General features: G+C 34.4%; 1 protein-coding gene across 1 annotated transcript in view; it reads right to left on the reverse strand.

The window, feature by feature from the left end:
• Positions 1–19,324, reverse strand: part of LOC124093507 (phospholipid-transporting ATPase ABCA3-like) — an 82,286-nt gene that overhangs the window by 56,612 nt on the left and 6,350 nt on the right. Inside the window, 5 exon segments of the mRNA XM_046445970.1 lie at positions 6,861–6,978; positions 7,419–7,535; positions 10,750–11,009; positions 16,549–16,699; positions 18,330–18,457. Coding sequence (XP_046301926.1) covers positions 6,861–6,978; positions 7,419–7,535; positions 10,750–11,009; positions 16,549–16,699; positions 18,330–18,457 — 774 coding nt within the window.

Consider the following 19,324-nt stretch of genomic DNA (forward strand, 5'->3'; position numbering starts at 1 on the left):
GTTAAAATAAGAATGTCAAAAATCAAAGACAAAAAGAGAATGCTGAAAGCAGGGGGTTAGAGGTATAGCTCAGTGATAAAACACTGATAACCCATGAGGCCCCGGGTTAAATCCCCAGTGGGGAGAGCATCAAGTAGTAAAAGAGAAGCATATTATAATGTTCAAGAGTGATTTCTTTTCAGAAATATAAAGGCCAAAAATCAATTGGGTAACATTTTTAAAGTGCTGAACATAAAAACAAGACAAAAAACACCTTTTCAACTAATAAATTCTATATGAGAGAACCATATGCTTCAAAAATAGGGAGACTTCCAGTTCCATGAGTAATGAGTTTAGAAGCAGTATCACATCTAATGAGCACTAAAAAACAGAAATGCACAAACACAAATCCACTTTCTTGTTTTCATCTTTTCAAGAAGGGAGAACACATAACAAATCACTGGCCTCAAGACCGGAGACAGACTGGTAAATATAGGAAATCATGGCTTACTGAAGCAGACACCAGCAGAAACTGTGGAGAGAAGCAGTGTTGGGGCTGGAAATCCTGAACTGTCATTAACATGTTACTTGAGGCTCAGTGTAGTTAAAACTAAGACTTAAAGATTCCAGGAGGATTCAGCCAAGGGGGAAGGGACCACAATATTGTGACATTAACCTCCAGAGGATTCAGTGGAAATAAGTGGGGAAAAGTGCAAAGCGTACTGCATACATGGCATACTTTAAGGGCATCTGAGTGGCAGGCCACTCCCCTCATGCTAGGTACATGAGCGGCAAACCGCTTACCCTGTAGGCACAGCCCTGGGTGTGAGGCCATGTGTTGCAGTCCTGGGGCTTTGCTCCACGGCCCACTTCTCCACTATTCTTGACTATTTGATTATTCGATGTAAGAACAATTAGCAAGAAATTGTATTGGTAGCTGCCTATAATCTGCCTAGCTACTGCCTGAGTATTTATACCTGGTAACTGCAATAAAATCAGACCTGCTTCCATCTCGGTCTCCAGAGGTCTTGATTAGCAACTCTGCAGCCACACTTTCCTCTACCCTGTTCTGTGGACCTCCTCCCTGGATGAGAGAGAGAGAGTCCACATAGCTGGTGCCCAAACAGGGACTTGAGGTAAGCCTGCAAGAAAGGGTGTGGTCCCTCACAGAGTGGTGAGGAAGGGGAAATGAGGAACCTACTGAGTTCCACCAAAAACTCGCAGCTGCAAGTACTGCATACTCTCTTTGATACTAGAGATTTAACCTTGAAAGTCCATTGTTGGGATACTTTCAGGACCTTGCATCACACTTAGCAACAGAGGGGATCAATGCCCACCATTCACAACCTGGGGCAGTAGTAACTACAGTCTGGTGAACCACCTGAGATCCTTCAGTGCAATACCTTACAGAGAAGCTTCAATCAGGGTAATTCTTCTGCACTGCAAATCACCCATGGGAAACAAAACCAGATATCTTGTATTCACAGACAACACCAGGATCTTCAATACCTTGAAGAAAATCCAGTAGATGGGAGCTGGTAGATGGTGAACCATAGCAATCATAGGGATACTGCAGAGCCTGCATCCTTCTGCCATAGAAGCAGCCTTGCCACAACACTGCACCCCCTGAGCAATCAGCTGCAGACCCCTGAGCCAACAAACCAGAAGCTGCTGGTTGGAGGTCTTAGCAGCTATGGAATTGGCTCCTGTGACCCACAACTTGGGAGGGAGAGAGCCACACCAAAGACTGATGGACAAATGCTAAATGTTCAAACTGCAATAAAATAAAAACCAACATTCAACAAGAATTTCTTCACCTTGACAGGCTTTACTACAAACAACTCTAATGTCAACTTTGATCATAAAAATGACTATTCAACTGGAACTTTAATTGTTAATCCAACAGTCAACATTGTACTTTGACCCTATTTGAATGTATTTCATCTAATGGTTTAAAGCACTGACTGGAATCAATCTTCCTTCCTATCTTTGTTATCCTAGCTCTAGTTTATACTTGCTTCTCTTACCCCCTACTCATTCTCTTGCATTATTTGCTACTACCTCAAATATACAGGGGGGCATGCCTGTAATCCCAGCAGCTTGGGTGTATATTTTGTATCTGGAGAGTGGATCTGCTTTCTGATCACCAAGTGAGCTGCTTCTCTCTGCCACACTCCTACTTTATGATATTCTGCCTCAACTCAAGCCCTGAGGAATGAAGTAGGCCTTCTATGGACTAATACATCTAAAACCATGAGTCCTCAAATAAACTTTTCCTCCTAAAATTGTTCTGGTCAGATCCTCTAGCCAAAGCAGTGAAAAAGCTGACTAAAACATATGCTGTCTGCATGAGGAACACCTCACAGACAAAACACCCACAGACTGAAGGTGAAAGGATGGGAAGAAATAAAACACTCTCATGGGGCTCATAAACCAGCAGGGATAGCTATTCTCATGGGTAGCTATTTTCATATCAGATAAAATGGACTTCAAGCCAAGATTTATCAGAAGAGACAAAGATTACTTTGTAGTTATCAAATACAACTAATAATATGGACCTAAAAGACATTTATAGAATATTTCATCCATCAACAACTGAATTCACTTTCTTTTCAGCATAACATGGAAAATTTTCTAAAATATATCATATTTTAGGTCACAAAGCAAATCTTGGCAAATATACAAAATAGAGATAATACCATGCATTCTATCAGATCATAATGAAAGTAGAAATCAGTGATAAGATAAAATAGAAACCACTCTAACACTTAGAGACTAAACAACATGCTTTGGAATAATAAATTGATAGCAGAAGAAATAAGAGGGTAAATAAAAAAATTCTTATTTTAGAATACTGATATAACGTCTCAAAATTTCTGGGACAGTATGAAGGCAGACCTAAAAGAAAAGTTCATAAAATTGAGCTATATATTAAAAGAATAGAAAGATACAAAATAAATAATTTAATATTACATCCTAAGGTCCTATAAAAAAGAACAAATCAGGGCTGGGGCTGTGGCTCAGTGGTAGAGAGCTTGCCTTGCATGTATGAGGCACTGGGATCAATCCTCAGCAACACATAAAAATAAATAAAGATATTGTGTGTTCATCTACAACTAAAAAAAATTTTAAAAAGAACTATCAATATCAAAATCAGTAGAGACAGGAAATTATTAAAATCAGAACAAAAATCAATGGAATTGAGATTTTAAAAAATACAAAAGATCAATGAAATAGAGTTGGTTTTTGAAAGGATAAACAAAATTGATAAACTCTTAGCCAAACTAACCAAAAGAAATAAGGGAAAAAAACTCAAATTAACAAAAGCCAAGATAAAAAAGGAAATATTGTTGGGGTTTTAACTCCTGAGGTCATAGAACGTACACCCCGAAGAATCCAAATGCAGAGTTCCTGTTTATTAGCCAAAGCCAACGAGGCTGGAATGCTGAATGTGGCAGTACAGCAATAACTTCTCACCCTAGGCTAATTCTTGTGGGGCACAATGATCCCGGTTAAAGATAAAAATAAGGCCCCAACTGTTCTACCTGCTACATACTTTAGGTGTATGTTTCCTGGGATTTTATGAGAACATATCCTGTTTTGTCACTAGGAAAAAAAATGTTTTCTTAATACCAGCAATCAAGTTAGTTGTTTTCAATATATTATGCCATAATTAATATTTAACCTCATATTGATCTAGAAAAGATTTGTGTGCAATTACAAAGCAGTCTGCAGCTTAGCATTCTCCCTCAGTAAACAAATTGTCAATTTTAAGACTCAAGAGTCTTCATGCGTAATTGTGGGACCAAATGCTCAACAATAGTTCAGTGGCAGCAAATTATCACCACAGACATTACAGAGGATCATCAGAAACTATTTTGAGGCCAGGCACTGTGGTGCACTCCTGCAATCCCAGTAGCTGAATAGAGGAGGCAGAAGGACCACGGGATTCAAAGTTACCCTCAGCAAAATCAAGGCACTAAGCAGCTCAGTGAGACCCTGTCTCTAAATACAATACCAACCAGATCTGGGGATGTAGCTCAGTGGTTTGGTGCCCCCGAGTTCAATTCCTGGTACCAAAAAGATGAAAAAATAAATAGATAAATAAATAACCCATTTTGAAAATTTATAGTTCAGTAACATAGAAAATCTTGAAGATATGGATAAATTCCTAAAGGCATATGACTTACCCAAATTGAACCAGAAGGATATTAAAAAAACAGATATATTTCAAGTGATGAAATTGAAGCATACATCAAAAGCCAACCAACAAAGAAAAGCCCAGGACTGGCCAAATTCTCAGATGATTTCTATCAGATCTTTAAAGAACTAGTAGCAATTCTCCTAAATTATTCCATGAAATAGAAAAGAATGGAACCCTTCCAAACTCATTCTATGAAGCCAGTATCACCCTGATACCAAAACTAGACAAAGACACATCAAGGAAAAAAAACTTCAGACCAATAACTTTGATGAACATATATGCAAAAATTCTTAATAAAATATTGGCAAACTGCATATAAAACACATTAAAAGATAGTGTGCCATGATCAAGTGGGTTTCATCCCAGTGATTCAAGGTTGTTTCAACATCCAGAAATTAATAAATGTAATTCACCACATACACAGACTTAAGGAGAAGGATCACATGATTATATCAATAGCATTTGACAAAGTATAACACCCATTCATGCTTAAAACTTTAGAAAAACAAGGGATAGAAGAGACTTACCTTAACATTATAAAGGATATATGACAAACCCAAGGGCAACATTATCCTAATTAGAGAAAATCTGAAAGTATTTCCTCTAAACACAGGAACCAGACAAGGATGCTCACATTCACCACTCTTATTCAACATAGTCCTTGAAATGCTAGCCAGAGAAATGAGGCAAGAGAAGCAAATTTAAGGGATAGGGGTAGACAAAAAGAGCTCAAATTATTTCTGTTTGCTGATGACATGATCCTATATTTAGAATATCCAAAAATGTCAACCAGAAGACTTCCAGAGCTCATAAATGAATTCAGCAAAGATGAATACACATAATAATTATAAATATATTAATAAACAGAAATATAAAGGCATGATTTGTGAACGTATCAACAAAGACAGTCTGGGGCTTGACAGAAAAGTTTCTGTGCATTACTGAAGCTAAAATGGCATTAATTAAAATTAAATCATTTAAGATATTAATTATAGTTTTCCAATTGCCTGTAAGAACAAAAAAAATTATATGAAAAAATAATGACATGGACATTAAAATGGATGATGAAATGAGAAAGGAAAAAGATATGACATGTACAAAACAAATAAAATGGCAGATACAAGTTCATTCTCATTAGTAATTACCTTAAAAAGATTAAAATCTCTATGAAAGGTAAAGGTGACTGAAAGGATTTTTAAAAATCTGAATATACCATTAGTTGAAAGTTAAAGGACAGACGGTACCCCAAGTAAACAACCTAAAGAGACCTGGGTTGGCTATACTAATATCAGACAAAAATAGACTTTAACTAAAACATTGTTACAAGAAATAAAGAAGGATGTTATCAAGAGTTATAAAAATCAGAATGAATTAAGAGATTTTACAGAAAAGGAAACATGACTCATACTAGTAACACATACTAAACTTCCATTAGTAATTGGGAAATGTAGATTTAAATTGCTTCCACATAATCCTCAAAGCACAAGGAATCAATTCTTGTCTTTGTTATTAGACACTGTGCTAGCAAAAAGTATTTAACCCAAAGGTATAAATGAATGGATATTTGTACACACTCACTTTACTTCCTATTTCCATCTTCTAATCCTTAAAAAACATTTCAAAATCCCCCTCTCCCCGCTGGCAGCATTCTTATGTCTATTTTAACCTGGAATATTTTCATCTATGTCTTTTTTATATGTGCACAATGTTCCATCAATTTTCATTGCTGTCTATTCTCTTAAAATGGTTAATTTTGTATCAACTTGATTGTACTATGGGATAGACTAACCATTACTTCTGGGTAAGTCTGTGAGTCTATTTCCAGATGAGATTAGCATTAACGTGTGGATTAAGTCCAGAATATTGTCCTTCTCTGAATGGACAGACATTATCCAATCCATCAAGAGTTCAGAAAGAACAAAAAGGTGAAGGAAGGGAAAATTGTCCCTTTTTTCTTCCTGTCTACTTGACTTGGACATCCATATTCTCCTGCCTCTGGACTAGATTTATGCCACTGGCTCCTCTTGTTTTCAGGCCTTTAAACTACTGGCTTTCCTGGGTCTCCAGTTACAGATTGCAGATTGTAGAACTTCTTGGTCTCCATAATCACACTGAACCAATTCCTTATAATAAATTTTCTTTGATCATCCAAAATATCCTCATTTTTAGCCAACTTCAGTTGTTCTCCGAATAACTCTGACTAAAACAATATTTTGTGTATCTATGCCACAAAGGTCAGCTCTATGAAGCAGGCAATGTATTTCAAACAAACAGCAAACAATAAGCATCTATTAATTTAGTGTAAAAGCCTTTCTCTCACTGGAGCAATTTTTTTTTTTTTGTTTTCTTACTTTTACATAAACCAGGCTCATCATCAGGTACTAGCTGATATTGATCCTTCTAACAGTCTTTCCTGGTGGAAAGATTAGACAGATACAATATGTGAGGTAGCAACTAAAGGTAGAAAAAACACTCAAATATGATCCTACTACCACATATATATTGTGATATACTAATTTTCATTCCCTATACTCTCTTCATTCTTTTTCAAAACATTCCATGTGCATATGACATTTGTCTGTTCAGTAAGAATGTAGAGTAAGGTTTATAAGAAGCTTCCAAATATAATCTGTGTTTTATCACTAATAATCTTTTACATAAGAAATTTTAGACTCACCTTTATTAAAGAATGTACTAATCATGAAGCTATAGAATATTAGGGAGATGGCATAAAACAGCAAAAAGATGAAGACAAGAACTGGGTCACTGTACTGGAAGATTGGTGCAGGTTGGATCTAGCAAAAAATCAGGAACTCTGTTTAATCATCTCTAAGTAGCAACATAACAAAACAAAAAAGAAGCCATGAAATATCGTTAAAACATTTTATTAGTCCTAGTGAAACTATAACACTACTCAGTAAGATGGATCATTAAGAATTCATTTATTAAAGATGGTCCACCCATCTAGGTTTAAAGTACAGTTTGCTGAGGGCTGGGGATGTGGCTCAAGCAGTAACGCTCTCGCCTGGCATGCGTGGGGTGCTGGGTTCGATCCTCAGCACCACAAGATTTAAAAAAAAAGTACAGTTTGCTGAAAGACTAACTGGCATCTGAGTTTCTGCAAATAAATAAAAGCCACATTTTCATTCCCTAGTCACCTTAAGAGCTCCCACCATACTTCTGTTTTCTCTATTAAAGTTTAGCAGTACCATGCTACAGTCAAATAGACACTTGCCTTGAAAAATAAAATTATGCACATATAAATAATGGTCAAAAAATATAAGCAGAGGAATGTGAAGAAATAGGAAGCCCAGATCATCCAATTACTGACTCCTATCATGAGCTGGTACTCCTGCAGAAGAGTTAAAACAAATCAATTATCACGAAAAACAGTATAACCATAAAGAACCCTAGAGTTTTAAAAATGCATTACAAAAATTATATAATTTCATGACCATAACTGAAATGAGTTAAGTGGTAGATATTATCTCCAATTTAAAGAGGAGGAAATCAAGACTCAGAATTTCAAATAACTTGATTAAATTATTATTAGTGAGTCTGTAATTCTTATAAGCCCAGAGATTGTTTCCCCAGCAATTTACCTAATACTGATAAGACATGAAGAATACTTAAATAAAGCTATAAACCACATAAATTAATCTTTTCTTCTTTGTATCAAGTCCTCTTCCAGGAGGTAGTAAAGAAATATAAATACAGTTTATTCAGTTATAAAAATTAGAAGCACTAAAATTAATATGAAAAGAGGAAGAAAAGCAGTCATTTTTATCAATAATATATTTTCTTCAGAACTAGTAGTTTATGTGGTATTTTGAGTTTTAACAAAATATTTTAAAAGGATTTAAGAACATAATGTATAAGGCCAATAAGAATTTCAAATGCCAGGATTTCATTCTCTTTTAATGATGAGTAATATTCCATTGTGTGTGTGTATGTATGTGTGTGTGTGTGTGTGTGTGTATACACACACACACACACACACATACACACACACACACCATGGTTTCTTTATCCATTTATCTACTAAAGGGTATATAGGTTGGTTCCACATTTAGCTATTGTGAACTGTGCTACTATAAATATCAATGTGGCTGTATACCTGTAGAATGCTGTTTTTAAGTCCTTTGGGTATGAGCTAAGGAGTGGGATAGCTGGGTCAAATGGTGGTTCCATTCCCAGTTTTCCAGAAATCTCCATACTGCTTTCCATATTGGCTGCCCCAACTTGTAGTCCCACCAGAAATGTATGAGTGTGCCTTTTCTCCCACATCCTCACCAACACTTATTGTTGTTTGTATTCTTAATAGCTGCCATTCTGACTGGAGTGAGATAAACTTTTAGAGTGGTTTTGATTTGCATTTCTCTAATTACTAGGGATGTTGAACATTTTTTCACATATTTGTTGACTAATATATCATCTTCTGAGAAATATCTGTTCAGTTCCTTGGCCCATTTATTGATTGGTTTATTTGATGGCACTTCATTTTTAGCCAACTTCAATAAGGAACCATGTAGGCAGGAATTTTCTAGAAATACAGTTTCCAGTATAAACAGGCTGGCAACTGAATGATCCAATACAATGCAATACCATTACACACTCACCAGGCATGATAAAATTAGAAAAGACCAGTAATACCAAATGCTTGTGAAGATAGGTAGAAAAAAGAATTTTCATGCATTGGTAATGGATGGGTAAACCTATAAAATTTTATTGAAAAACTCAAGCATTAGCTACTAATGGGTGACATGTATAACCTAATATTCAGCAAAAAAGATAAGGAAAATTCATAGGAATATCAGTAATAACAAGCAAATGTTAAACAACCCAAATAATTATGGTCATACCACAGAATCAAAACTTAATTAACTTACACAAAACACATCTACATATTTAGCTAAATGAATCACACAGACACAAAGTTACATATAATACATGTTTCAATTTTATCAAGTTTTAAAAGACAAAATGAACTCATGATTTTAGAAGCTAGATTAGTACATAACTTCGGGAAAATGTTTTCAAACGTGTACAAAGTGACTCTTAGTGCATATTTTCTTTATAATAAATCCATTCAATCACATGCATGATTTGTGCACATTTCTCTGTATATGTATATTTCAATGAAAAAAATTTAATTAAAGAATCTTAAAAGCTTGACTGATTGTATAGCATGTTCTGGGGGCATAAAGAAAAAAGTGTTAGATTATACAGGAGAATTAAAGAGAAAACCAAGGAGGTAGAAGTATGAAATTAGAGGAAGAGGCAAGAAAGGAAACTTCACTAATCAGAAGGGAAAGAAATGTATTATAGTCAGAAGAAACAAACATAAATGAAGCATCAAATTATGTCATCATTGGGATTTCCTGAGGTAAATAACAACAAAACGAGAAGTAGAAAGTTGACAAGTTTTAGAAAATATATATGCTTAAATGAAATGTATTCAAAAAGCAATCAAATAAATACATCCCTAATATTTACTTATGCCAATCTGTGGTTTAGGACAATTAACGTGATAACTAAGTACATGGTAGATTAGGAAGCAAGATAGTGGATATGAAGATGAGTAACAAGAGCCCTGAGTAAAAAACAATGAGAGCCCATCTTTGAAGTGATGCTGCCACAAACAAAGGAAAGGAAGAAAATTGTATGACTCATGATTACATAAAGAAGATAAATGAAAAGGAGAAATGACTGACGACAGTAGCTACACACGTAATTACTGATCACTCACTACATGCCAGACACTGTACTACTAAGCACTCTACATGTATTTCCTCAGTTACACCTCACAATAGTAACTTTGGATAGAAAAAATTTCATATAACATCTCACTTAATATTGTACTATACTGAAGGTTAGGTTTTATTAATTAAGCTCAATTTAGAAAATAATATAGAAATCTTACATGATGTTCTAGAGTTAATGAGTAATAGAGTCAAAACATGGTTTATAAGAATCCCTGAAACTAAGTAGATACTAATAAATCAATAATAAAGTAGATACTAAGTAGATACTGATAAATAAAATAAAACTAAGTAGATACTAATAAATCATTGAATAAATCATTGGTTAATTGGGTGATAACTGAATTTTGAACTATAAAGTCTCTGGTTTAACACAACATACTCTGGACCAAACTCAAAACTGGAAAAGATTCACTCAAGAAAGCTGAAAAGTTCACTTAAGAAAAAAAATCAGAATCATAGTATCTTGGAATTGGATTTTATCTTAATCAGTCTAAATATAATTTTAAGAGTTCAGATAATTATTTAGTTCAGAAATGTCTTAGAGGGGCATTTAGCATTGCATTTGAATTCTATCAGTAATATTCTTTGGAGTAGTCTTCTGTAACTAAAACTAAAATTCATACCAAGAATTACAATTAAAACAAAATTATGGGTAATTGTCAAAAGTACTTAGCTGCCACTGAAACATAAACATCTACCATTTTGAGTGTGTAGAAATAATATAATCTTCTACATAAATTTGCCCCACAGACTCAAAATTTTCTGTGGAAGCTCTACCTACCACAAGAAAAGTAGAGTTACCTTTAATCGATTTTCCTTTTCCCACACAATGGACTGAATTAAGATAAGATGATTCAAAGAGAAGATACATATGGTTACTAAAGGGATAAAAATACCAGCAAATACATAGAAGAAATCTTGATACTGCATTGGGTATGGAAATCTCTGAACAAAAATTCTAACACCATTAAACAGTTTTTCTGCAGCAGTGCCACTGTGATGTAGCATAATGGCCTTGTCCAAAGCATGTTGCACAAGCAGGAACCCTTCACTGATGTACCCTAAATGAGAAAACAAAGATTAAGTACTGTAGACCAAAAAATAGCTGAGTTGAACAAAAACAAAAGAAAAGCACAATAAAGTATGGTCATATTCTGTCAACAAATAGATGACCTGTACAATAGTGGAGTAGTGGTCATATAAAATTACCTAGTGACGTAGCCATCTTAAGTTTGTGTAAGAACACTCTATAACTATCATGCTGTGAAAGTGTAAAATGCCTAATGATGTATTTTTCATACTTTATTCCAATGTGAAGCCACACATGACTGTATGTCAAAGGCAAACAACATAAGTTAATTTTTGTAACAAGGCTCTTGTCGTAGTCTAAATTTCAGAGCAGCTATCAGAGTTTTGCCACCCAAATACATAATGAGTGTGTCAGCTGTAAATAAAGATAATTTCACTCTTTCCTTTCCAAATGTTATGATGCTTCTTTTTCTGATATTTTCTCTAGAACTTCCAATAATCTGCTGAACAAAACTGATGAAAATAAACATCTTTGCTTTATTCCTGATATTAGGAGGAAATGTTCACTATTTCACCAGTAAGCTACCTATGTGCTTTATTAGATTGAGAAAATCTCTTACTGATACTTTGAGTGGAGATATTTTTTTAAATATAGTTTTAATTTTTAAAAAATAAACAGCTTTTGCAGACAAGTTGCAAAGGCAGTACAAGATAATTTATATAGAACAGTTCTGTTGGCAATAAATTTCTACAAGATTTTTTTAAATTTTGTTGTGAGAAAGGCTTTCTTTCTTCTTTGTTAGAATGTTTTCACTGGGTCACCAGATTTCTGGGTTAATGGGTTTTTTTTCCCCAACACTTTGAAAATGTCACTCTTTTTGCTTACATTGTTTCTCACATGAAATTAGCTGTGAATTCTCCCTTGTTGGCACAATATAATACCTTCAAGGTTTAACATTTGTAATTGATTTTTTTTCTTTTTAGATATACATGACAGTAGAGTATATTTTGACATATTATATATACATGGAATTTATCTTATTCTAATTAGGATCCCAGTCTTGTGGTTGTACATTATGTGGAGGTTCACTGTGGTGTATTCATATATGAACACAGGAAAGTTATTTCAGATTCTTTCTACTGTCTTTCCTATTCCCAACTCCCTTCCCTTCTCTTCATCCCCCTTTATATAATCCGCTGAACTTCTATTCTTCCCCTCCCTCCTTTGTTTGTTGTGTAGCATTTGCATATCAGAGAGAACATTTGCCTTTTGTTTTTTGGGATTAGTTTATTTCATTTAGTATGACAATCTCCATATTAATCCATTTGCTGGCAAATGTCATAAAGTTATTCTTCTTAATGGCTGAGTAACATTCCATCATGTATATATGCCACATTTTCTTTATGCATCTGTTGACATATTATATATACATGGAATATATCTTATTCTAATTAGGATCTAGGTTAGTTCCATAGCTTAGCTATTGTGAGTTGAGATGCTACAAACATTGATGTGGCTGCATCACTGTACTGTAGTATATATTTTAACTCCTTTGGATATATACCATGGAGTAGGATAACTGGGTCAAATGGCGGTTCCATTCCAAGTTTTCTGAGGAATCGCCGTACTGCTTTCCAGAGTGGCTGCACCAATTTGCAGTCCCACCAGCAATGTATGAGTGTACCCCTTTCCCAATAATCTTGCCAACATTTATTGTTGCTTGTCACTGATTTTATATAGTGTGAGTAAGATATGACTAAATGGGGAGTTCTATTTGTTTGCTTCTATTTTAATCCTGCTTGATGTTCTCTAAGCTTTTTTGGGGTTTGTGGTTTAGTGTCTGTCATCTTTTAGAAAATTTTCAGTCATTAATTCCTCAAAAAATTTTTGCTCTATTCTTTCTTACTTCTCCTTTTGGTATTTCAATCTTATATATGTTCAACCATTTGATTTAATCCATAGTTTTTGTTTAACGAACTCTTCACATAGCTTTGTTAGTCATTGTTCTCTGTATTACATTATATACAAATAATTTTTTCACAACTAACTAGTATAATTCTAAGTACGGAAATTTCAACTCCATTTATATACATTTATTCTCCTTCATTTATAATAGAATTGTCAATTTTTTTTACTTATAATGTGAACCACATTCACCAGTGTTAAAATTTTTGCTTCAACCATCAAACATACTTCAGAAAATTCAAGAAAAATCTATTATATTTATCCATATTTTTGCCTATAATATTCTTCCTTCCTTCCTGATGTTTTCAGGTTTTCTTTTTTTTAAAAAAATCAGTTCCTTTATGTTTAGAGAATTTCCTTTAGTCATTCTCTTAGGATGTTCTGCTGGCAACACATTTTCTTTCCATGCTTGAGATTTTACAATTTCCCCTTGATTATTGGTGCATATTAATTATATAGAACAATGGGTCTTGTTCTTGTCATAACACAATTGTACATACATAAAAATGTAATTTGATTAATTACAATTTCCTTTTAATGTCCATGGTTTCTGAAATAGGCTGTCATTCATACTGTTTTCCCCTGTATGTAACATGTTAATTTTCCTCTGGCTGCTTTCAAGATTTTTTTTTTTTTGTCTTTAGTTTTCAGTGGATTTCTCTCTCTTTTCAAATCTGAGAAACTTTCAGTCATTTTCTGTGGGAGGTGGTCTCACTGAATGACTGGCATTCTCCTTCCCGTGATGGGAAGAGGAATGTTTTTGTCATGAGGAACATAACAATTATCCCTTGTGTTTCCCACCCCCCAGCTTTGTTCTCTTTCTCCTCTTTATCCCAGTCTCTGATAGTGTATTAGATTTTTTTTAATTTTTATTTTTTATTAGTTGCTCGAGATAATACAATGATCTTGACATATCAAACATTTGATTCAATGGGGTATGAATTCTCATTTTTCCATGTGTACAGATTGCAGGATCACATTGGTTATACAGCCACGTATATACATATAGCAATACTAGTGTCTGCTGTATTCTGCTGACCTCCCTATCCCCCTCTCCTTTCCCCTCCCCTCCAATCACCTCTCTCTACCCAATCTACTGTGACACATTTCTCTCTTTTTTTTTCCTTCCCCCCTCACACCATCATATATGTATTTTGTATAACGATGAGGGCCTCCTTCCATTGTATTAGATTTTTTTGATAACTCCATCTGTCCTTGAGGTTCTTCTTTACCCTCCTTTTTAAAAAATTCTGTTGTTTAGTTTAGGGTAATTCTTTTTCTTACAGCTCTCCAACTGTAAGTAAGTGACTTTCATATCAGTTTTCTACATTTTTATGCTTTTGGCTGGTAAGTTCACCTATAAAATGTAATGTTCTCTAAGAACAAGAAGTCTGTAATGTTCCTTTTGAATTACAGTGCCAATGTGTTGTGTTACAGTGTTACAAATCAACCACAGATATTAAGATTTTAAAAACAGAAACACACATAAAACTAGACTATATGTTGATGAGTTGACAAAAATGTTGTGACCAATTGCTTATAGAAATCTAATCCTATATTTCCCCTGGAACAATGATTAAACATTTGCTAATTTAGTATTCTTGACAACTTTAAAGAATATAATCACTGAAGATAATGAAAATCGATTATATGTAATATATCTTTTTTTGACAAGTTCCTGTCAGATTTTCTCTTCATTGTTGATTTTCTACAATTTATGTGTATGATTATGGTAGATATATTTATCCTGACTGAGGTTTTTAGAACTTCTTTGACATACCAATTTACAATTTTTATGGAATTTGAAAAATGTCCAATAGACCTTCAAACACATTTGGTACCCCTTTTCTTTCTCTTTACTTATGATACCTCCAATTCCAAATATGAAACATTTAATACTATCTGACTGATTCTTATTAGTTATAAGTTATAAGAACCAATAAAAGAGGAGAAAGGGGGACTTATTAGATCAACTTATATGTTCAGAGTTTGGGCAGTCCCACAATGACTGTCTACATACAAAAAAGCTAGAGAAACCCCTTCTGCTCAAAGAAGCCAGAAGCCTCAGAACAAAGGGACCAATAATATAGTCTCATGCTGAGGCTAAAGTCCTAGAAACCTTAGAGAGTTGCTGGTGTGAGTGTACACAAAAAAACTGAAGAAACTGGCATCTAAGGTCCATGGGTGACAGACAGCAGTAGATAAACTTGCTCAAGAAGAATCAAACTTGAGTTTTGTTCCATCTGGGCCTCTAGCCTACTAGATGGTGTTACCCACATTCAGGGCAGATCTTTCCCCTCATTCTGCTGCCCACATGCCAATTATCTCTGGAAACACCCTGACAAACACACCCAGCAGTATGCTTTACTAGTTAGGAAGAGTCTTTTAATCCAATCAAGTTGAATACGATGGAGATTAATCATCAGAGATAGCAAACTCATTTCTCTTTATTCCTATCACATAAAATTAATAATTTTAAAGTGCAGAATTTTGTGGTATTTAGTACATTCATAGTATTATGCAACAAATACTTCTACCTAGTTCCAAAACATTTTCAATTTCCCAAAAGGAAACCCCACACCTATATTACACATTTACTTCCCATTCCTTCCTCCTCATAGTCCCTGGAAAACACAAATATTTGGTCTCTACAGACTTTTCTATTCTGCATGTTCTATGTAAATGGAATCATACAATATGTGACCTTTTTTCACTTAGCATATTGTTTTCAAGTTTCATACATACTGTGGCATCAAAGTACTTCATTTGTATATATGACCAAGTAATGTCAGTCCTCATCTTTCTCTGCAAAATGTATAATATATATCTTCAAATTTATTGACTATTTTGTCATGTTCTGTATCCTATTAATCTCACATATGAATTTATTTAACATATTGTATTTTTGTTCAATAATATCTATTTTTAAATTTTTAAGGCACAGAAGTAGATATCCACTTAAGGGAGAATGGGGCAATATCAAAACAGAGATCCTTTGGGGTAAAGCAAGGGGACAATGTGGGCTATCTCCAGAGGGAGAGACAGCCTCAAGGTTTCAGTATTGGCATGTCTCTCCTGAAATTCCTGATCTCTTCATCTTATAAGCAGGACAGGTAGGTCTATAGTTTCAGAGAGTTTGGGTTTTCCTTAGGGTTTAATTCCATTAGGTCCCACAGTACAACCATGATTAGACTGCATGAGCTCTCTTTGCTTTCTGGCACACTTCCACTGTTGGCTACTTCACAAAAATCCTAGGACTAGGGGAAAGAAAATAGTTGAATTGAAACATTATTTTTTGAGGAGGGAGAGCTCTTCAGATTTGTGTCCATCTTACTAGTCCATATTATTGTCAAACACTTTCCCATGTATACAGACTGCCTCTAGCTATGATTGACACATTTGCACCCATATCAGGCATTTGTTTCCAGGTATGAAAGCCACAAGAGCTCTCTGCTCACCCATGAAAGGCTTGTCCTTTCTGAAGTTCAGCTTATCAAAGCTTCCCTGCATACAAAATGATTAAACAGCTTTCATCACAAGGTGGAAACATGAGTTCTTATTATGAAACAGACTATTAAGAGATGTATGATTAAAAATCTACTTACCAGGACTTCCCCCATCTTCTTCTTGTTGGTTTCTGGGTCCCACAGGAGGCACGGATGGAAAGAGAAAATTTGTCAACCAGCTACTTGCTTCAAAAGAACCCCCAAACTTGTTGTTCTTCTTTAAACTACTGAAACGTAGATAATATTTAACCTAGGAGGAACAATAAAACACAATATCCATAAAGCAAAAAATATATAAATATACTGACAAGCATCAAAGTAGATTCTGAACATCAAGACGTGAGAGAAAACTTGCCGTAAGGCACATCACCTGTTCAGATACCATCAAAATTTAAGCCTACTACCCTTAAATCTGTCCTCTTTTTTTGAAGTGTCTATAACTTTTGGATATACATTGTAGGTTTGCAGTAAGCACATACAGTAGCAACTTGTACATCATTGTGAATTTATCTTTCCTTAGACAGAAAGCTGGCATGCATACTGAGAATACATATTCCAAAAGGCATTATTATTACTCTTCCTATTTGTCAGTCAATGTCAGTCAAGTGTTCTAAGAGGAAAATCTCTTCCTCTTCTAGAAGTGACTGCAACATAAGAATCTTACAGGAGGACAGAGAAGGGATATAAGACGTAAATGATTACCATTACATAATTTATTGTTTAATGAAAAGATAATAATAATTCTGGATAGCTGAGTATACTTTAAGGTATATCATGTTAGGCCTAAGTAGTTTTCTGAGACAACATATGGACCAAGAATTGGCAAGTCAGAAGGTCAGGCCAGAAACAACAGTAATGTAAGCAGGGGCAGGTAAGAAACTTGTTACATGCTCAGAGAGAGCTCCTGTTCCTGAAGGAGCACAACATCTATATATTAAGTATAAATTCAGTGATGAGATATGTTTATGTGGGGATGAAGTATACATAGGCAGGAGAGACAATGTAGTATCACAGCACAATTATAAAAATAAGAGTAAGGCAAGTGAGGGAACTGGGTGAGGGGAGACTATACAGAACCAAGAAGAGATGAGGTTTGTAATTGCACCAAAAACATTTTGACCAGGTTTTATATACACTGTTGAGCCTTTATCTGCATCAGCCAACACTGAGTCAGTCACTTGAGGAAAGTTAACACATAGGAAGTCAGTGTGGAAGTGACAGGACAGAAAGAATGGATATCTACAACTTCCTACACCAAACAGATGATCTTCTTTACCCTTTTTTTCACTGATAACCATATATATCCTAAGTGCAGAACTCTGGCTTCACACACATCTATATTCTATACTTGGTTATCAGAGTATTCCTCAGTGTTTACAGATGTCCTAATTCTGATTCAACCTGCTAGTGAAGATGTACATACTTTATCACATCAGGTGTTAGGAAATGGGAATTTACTTTAGCATCACCTGTGGAATTAGAGACAGCTACCATATCAGATACAGGACAAAGGTATATCCTTGTTTTTTTTTAAATTTAACAAATAAAATTTTATTTAACATATTTTATTGTATCAAATTTTATTTAACATATTCTCTTGACTTTTTTCTTAACTTAATTTTTACTGAGTTATATCCTTAATTGCCAGTGTTTTCTATGATGCCAGTTTATGAATAAGGTCTGGTAGGTGGTGATTATGATTCTTTCCACATCACAAAACACTGGCTCAATAAATGCACAAACACCATCCAAGCATCTGCCGTGTATGATTTTGGGCAAGTTATAGTCTCCTCATTATTTAATGGAATGATACCTCCATTTCATTAAATCTCTGGAAATAGACTGTACAATTATGAGGTTTCTACATAAAGCTTTCTCACCTTAAGTGGGAGAGGATCATTGGTACTTTGGAAGACATGATCAAATACAATAGCAGCCAGAACATTTTTAGAGTTATTAGTTTGCTCAACATAATCTTCAAAAGCTCTTTCTGAAGAAAAGCCTATAACTAAAAAGAGAAAAATCTAGTTCATGAGTTGTCCATATAAAGGCAAAATGTATGACAGCCCTTCCTCCTATCTGTGAGATGAATGAAAGATCATCAAATGTCATAAATTTCAAAACACTGTTACTCAAATATTAGCATAACAAACTAATGGATATTTGGGAATTTTAAAATTATCACAAATTTAAAATAATAATAAAATACAAACAGAAGAAAGCAAAGGGATAAAGAATGCTTTAAAGAGCATTTTGAAATTTCTGTCTTGAAGGAAATTAGAAAAAAATTGATCAAATGCAATCTATTCAAAGTACTATATACCATGATATATGAATAAAAGATTCCCTTAATATGTGAGGTAATAATATTTTAATATTTGAGTTGATCAATGAATGACTTTGGCCTAAACATTTAACCTAATTTATATTAGAAAAGGCTATGGTGCTATTTGTACCCCTCAAAGTCAAAATACACAGTCATTTAACATATCTGTATAGGCATTTGTGTATGCTAAAGATCTTACTAGGAGTAAACAGGATACCAAAGAATTCCAACAGCCCAAGCATGAAAATAAAGGTCTATGAAGTTTCATTACTAAAATTTAAAAGACTTGACTGTCACAATTTTTCCAATGGCACCATCATCCTCATTACAAGTACTATCTCATGCTTCCAAAGTTCCTACTCCCAAAGTACACTCTGCCACACTTGTCACCTGGACTGCAAGGTATGTCACCATTTCTGTATCTCACAAAGACTATCATAAAGTCAATTCCTTTAGCTACTTTTCTCCATTCATTTTTTTTACAAACAATTTTATAAACACAACAAAACTCAACTCCAAAGAATTATCTTCCATCTTAGTGGTTTTTCT

The sequence above is a fragment of the Marmota monax genome, unplaced genomic scaffold (genome assembly GCF_021218885.2).
Source record: "Marmota monax isolate L192 unplaced genomic scaffold, Marmota_monax_Labrador192_F-V1.1 WCK01_AAM20220418_F8-fsc00035, whole genome shotgun sequence".
NCBI lineage: Eukaryota > Metazoa > Chordata > Mammalia > Rodentia > Sciuridae > Marmota > Marmota monax.